A 4,989-nucleotide genomic window follows, 5' to 3' on the forward strand; every position below is an offset into this window, starting at 1 on the left:
GATAGCCCCCCCCCCCATCTCATTCTTGCGTGACTATAGTGGATACCCATACTAAAAGCACTCCCCCTATTCTTGTCAGAACCACAATGCATCCAGTGTAGTTAAAAGTAACATTACTCGTACAAGAATAACCTCCACCACCAATTCTGCATGTAACAGTATTTCCAAAGCTGATAGACACTAACATCTAAAGTGCAGCAACATACACTAAAGGGAAATTATAGAGTTAATGTTACAAGAACCAAATTGTTGTCCAGCATAATTTAGCAATTTTTTAATTTTTGGAAGGGAGACAACACTGGATCACTACTAAGTTCCCAGCCAGAGGTGGAACTCCCAAAAACAAGAATTGTTACTAAACATGAGCGCACGAAAGCTTTTATATATACACCAACAGAATAAGCACTAGGCTTACAAAGAACATACCCCAGGGTCGATTTGTTCGACTAAAGACGGTAATCCAGCATAGCCGCAGTCAAATGACAAACAAATAAAAGAATAGAAGAAACGCATCTTAATATACTTCAACTCAACTCTTTTGACACCAATGTGCCCAACACTACTGATGCTGAAAAAAAAAAAAAAAAAAAAAAAAAAAAAAAAAAATCTAAAAACATCCTGTCAAAATTTCTTGCTAATCTATGTTCCCAACACCAGCTTCATAATGATCTGGCTATTCTACTAAATCAAAGTTGCACTATATGCTCATATTTGTATAACAACCATGCTAAACTTCCATATATAACATCAATAATAAGAATAAGAAACTCAATATAAAAATAATAAAATAACAACAATGTGATTGAGCAGAGCATTTATTTACACCTCATTAATCTCTTGCAAAGCTCCTCAGTCAAACAAACCTGAAAAATAAAAATAAACCGAAGTGAATAATTAGCAACAAGTGTCAAGATAAACATTAACAGTTACATTGTCTTTAAACAATGAATAATCAACCAGACTTGTGTATCACATGTGACACACACACATTCTCAATTCCTATCTATCAGCAGAGTAACTTGGGACTTATGAAAGGAAAGCTTTACATTTCTTAACACATGAAACAAAGGTTAACTAAAAGACTTGAAAACAAGTACGGAAGCTACTGGCAAAACTTTCTCTATACTTACCAAAGCCCATGTCATCATCTGACTCCTCTGATTCTTCTTTCTTCTCCTCTTTCTTTTCTTCTGCAATATTGAATTATGCAAAAATATTTAGTGAAGCACTACACAGAACAGGGAGAGGAAAAAACAAAACAAAAACCTGTATACTTATAATACCCTCAGTTCAACCAAAAGCCATACATGTTCAATAATGTATGAAGCCAGGACACTATTTTATAGTGATTTCAAATCCATTTGCTCATCTTTCTGTAGTCTACCTTCATCGACTACAACAGTCTTGCAACTAAGTTATATAATAGGAAGTATGAAAGAGTAGACAAAGCTATCCTGATTATGTAACCAAAATGCCAGTAGTACATCCATCTTAAGATTGATAAAGGAGCCAATTGTTCAACCAACTGAATATATTTATTTGCCCACAGGGGCTAAACATATGGAGGGCAACAATGACAAAGGGATTGAGTCAATTACATTGACCCCAGTGCATAACTGGTACTTATTTAATCGACCCTAAAAGGATGAAAGGTAAAGTTAACCTCAGCAGAATTTGAACTCAGAATGTGATGGCAGACGAAAATACGCTAAGCATTTTGCCCTGTGTGCAACAATCCTGCCAGTGAGCCACCAACTGAATAATCTGTTCCTGAATTCAAGTGTCTAAACACGACAATTCCACTGGTGTGTATACCCTTAATGCAATTCCCAGTTCGCATCACCATCATAGTACTTTAATTAAACTCTCAGTCAGCACCACCACAACAGTGACATGGCTGTACTCTTTGAATTACAGATACAAACCATCCGATGTGCTCTTATAGTCTCCATCCACCTGACTTCGACATTCATTCCAAGATGCTACAACAGGATCTAACCCAAACCAATATACTAACATCAAAATGTCAAATACTTAGAATTTTGTAACTGAAAACGATAGAGATCCTGTTTTCAAACTTAAAAACACAAACCAATGAAAGGAACTTTTACATGGTGCTGGAGTTAACAGAAATAAATATACTTATATATCAGTGACATGCCGTACAAAATAGCTTGAGGTATTTGGCTCCACTCCAGTTAAGGCCTCTTACCATTATAAGTTATAAAATAAGCACCAGACACCGTTAAGTATCTTCTAGCAATCCTGGAGGGAGTGCTCAAGCTAAACATACACATGGGAAACTTTAACACAAAATGCTAAAAAACCACAGTACATACCTTTGGCAGGAGCAGCAGCTGCGTCACCAGCAGGTGCAGCACCACCAGCTGGTGCTCCACCAGCTGGTGCAGCTGCCATGCTGCCTATATTGGAAAGCATCGCCTTGATGTCCACACCATCCAAAGCACGAGCAAACAGAGCTGTAAAAAAATATTTCAATATGTATTAGACTACAACAGAAACAGTAAATAACAGAAAAAAAAAAAAAAAAAAAAAAAAAAAAAAAAAAAAAAAAAAAAAACCCCAACAAAATTCATTATTTACAATGCTGAAAGTGTCTCTGAAACTTAACCTCAAGTTAGAATATTTATTATTCCAACTTAACATAAAAAGGGTTTCAGCATGAGTTGATGTAGCAAGCCTCAGGAGGACACCTGGTATATACACCAAGCACCGCATATTCTTGCATGTTTCACCAGTGAACACAATACATAGAAAATACATTGCTATAACAGAACTGCTACATATCAATACAAAATGCCTAGCAGCTCAATACCCCTTGAACCACACCCTAAGCTAATCCTGTAGCTAGACATACACTAACTCATAAAACTTACCCAGCCAAATCAATCACATTATATCATCATCGTCGTTTAACGGCCGCTTTCCATGCTGGCATGGGTCGGACAGCTGCACCTGGCAAGGTTTCCACAGCTGGATGCCCTCCCTAACGCCAACCACTGAGGGTGTAGTGGGTGCTTTTCATGTGCCATCGACACGGGAGCCAGTCAGGCAGCACTGGCATCGGCCACACTAGAATGGCACTTTTCACGCACCAATCATTCCATAATATATACACTTAGTTCTGGGTTCAGCCCCACTGCACAGTACCATGGACAAGTGCTTTTACTACACGGAGTCAATCAACGCCTTGTAAACAGATATGATGGAAAGAAACTGAAAGAAACCGCCGTATGTGTACAATGAGCTAGTTCCTCCCAAACTCAACAATGCATGACTGCTGTAAACGACTACCAATCACACAAAGTGTTCAACTATTTGCAGCTTCACATGAAAACATGACTAGCAAAGGAGAAAAACGATCCTACTTAGAAACAGGTGAGGGCCAGTGAAATAAAGAGCATCTTATTGTAGAAAATCTACTTGAACCCCTCTAAACTCATACAAGAAAAGTTGATGTCAAAGCATGACACAAGCTGCAACACAAAGGGCAGTGTAACAGTAAAAAGAGTATTCTAAGTTGGTCAGTGGCTCAACTTGCTTATTTTAATTTCTGGGCCACCACTTCACACTACACTCGTAGTTTATAAGTACTTAATGACATCTAGCGAGGTTAAAAAGCAACCTTAATGATTTTCCGTTAAGCACTTGCTGCACAAATACTACAATCGGTTTATTCACACCATTTATTTTAAGACAAACCGAACAAATGCGAACAATCAAACCAGATTCACATGAATTTTACACATGCAAATGTCTAATTTAAGTTTTCAGATTTCTTGTGCACAGATTATGCGAACATTTTCAAATTTGATGCATTTATGTCAATTTTCATGCTGAATCCAATTGTTTCCTTGCATGACTACTTCAGCACAGAATGAACTGTTGCCGTGTAAACAGAAAAAGAATTTATCACAGTGCTTTAAAGAATACGCTACAATTTTACTGAAGATGACCAGTCAAAGGAACACTGCTAAAAGATCTTGGTGTCTCCACCACCGAGTCCCTTTCTCCTTACTTCAATGACCCTTGTATCATTCACGTTTCGTAGGCACTCCTACTTTTTTTCTTACCACCACTATTTCCATTTAATACTCTAGCCAATCATGTTTACTGTTACTCATTCCCCCATCACCACCATCCGCCCACCTCACCTCTCTAAAAGCCAACCTTGTTCTACTCACAATTGCTGCTACTGTGAAAATAAAGCCCCAACAAATTGTAAAGAGTTTGGTGCCAGGAAGGCTATGCAGCCATAAAAACCATGGGCAAATACATTCGAGTAACCAGACCATCCAACTCATACCAACAAGGAAAGCAAATATAAATTGAAAATTGCACTCCCTACTGAATTGTAGTTAAATTGTATTCGCCCCGCTTAACACGCTCCTACAAAGACTGCAGTTAATCGATCTGGCCACACCGAAAAATTTGGATTTGTGTTCAAAGCCCCAGAAAATTATCGAGTAATTACATAGACAGGCTGAGGTAAATACGCACACCAACCGTTTTCGGCGTAACCCTAAACACAGAGTGAGCGTATTTTTTAACCCGCCCACGGGCAATCTTAGTTAATTCGTCCCTTCAACTCCAGTATATTAACATTTATAGAGTAACTCGCAACATTTTGAAAAGATATTAAATATTACGCAGTAAGTGACTAACGTTAGCTTCCCCAGAACTACGCAATATGAGAAAAATGTTTTACGATTTAAAAACAAAAATTTCTTAAAAATACTTTTGAATTCAGTTTTTTTTTTTGGTAGAGATGGACTATATGTAATCTGAACCTCCCCCCACCCTTATTTATTAATTTTTTTTTACGGAATCCCACGTTTTAGGCTATGGAGATTCCGATTCTGAAAAAAAAATTTTGAAAAATTTCAACCCCCCCCCTACCAAGCAGGCTATTTACATGCTAGAAATAACAGCCAAATCTCACAAAACTAGGGTTAGGGTTACCCTGTG

At 37.8% G+C, this 4,989-nt stretch overlaps 1 protein-coding gene across 1 annotated transcript in view; it reads right to left on the reverse strand.

The window, feature by feature from the left end:
- Positions 1-799: 799 nt before the first annotated feature.
- Positions 800-4,989, reverse strand: part of LOC106883753 (60S acidic ribosomal protein P1) — a 7,527-nt gene continuing 3,337 nt past the window's right edge. Inside the window, exons 3-5 of the mRNA XM_014934872.2 lie at positions 2,340-2,480; positions 1,131-1,190; positions 800-863 (exon numbers count right to left, since the gene is read on the reverse strand). Of these exons, the coding sequence (XP_014790358.1) occupies positions 850-863; positions 1,131-1,190; positions 2,340-2,480 (215 nt within the window). The 3' untranslated portion in view covers positions 800-849. The remainder of the gene's footprint in view (positions 864-1,130; positions 1,191-2,339; positions 2,481-4,989) is intronic.

This window comes from Octopus bimaculoides, chromosome 10, assembly GCF_001194135.2.
Source record: "Octopus bimaculoides isolate UCB-OBI-ISO-001 chromosome 10, ASM119413v2, whole genome shotgun sequence".
Taxonomy (NCBI): domain Eukaryota; kingdom Metazoa; phylum Mollusca; class Cephalopoda; order Octopoda; family Octopodidae; genus Octopus; species Octopus bimaculoides.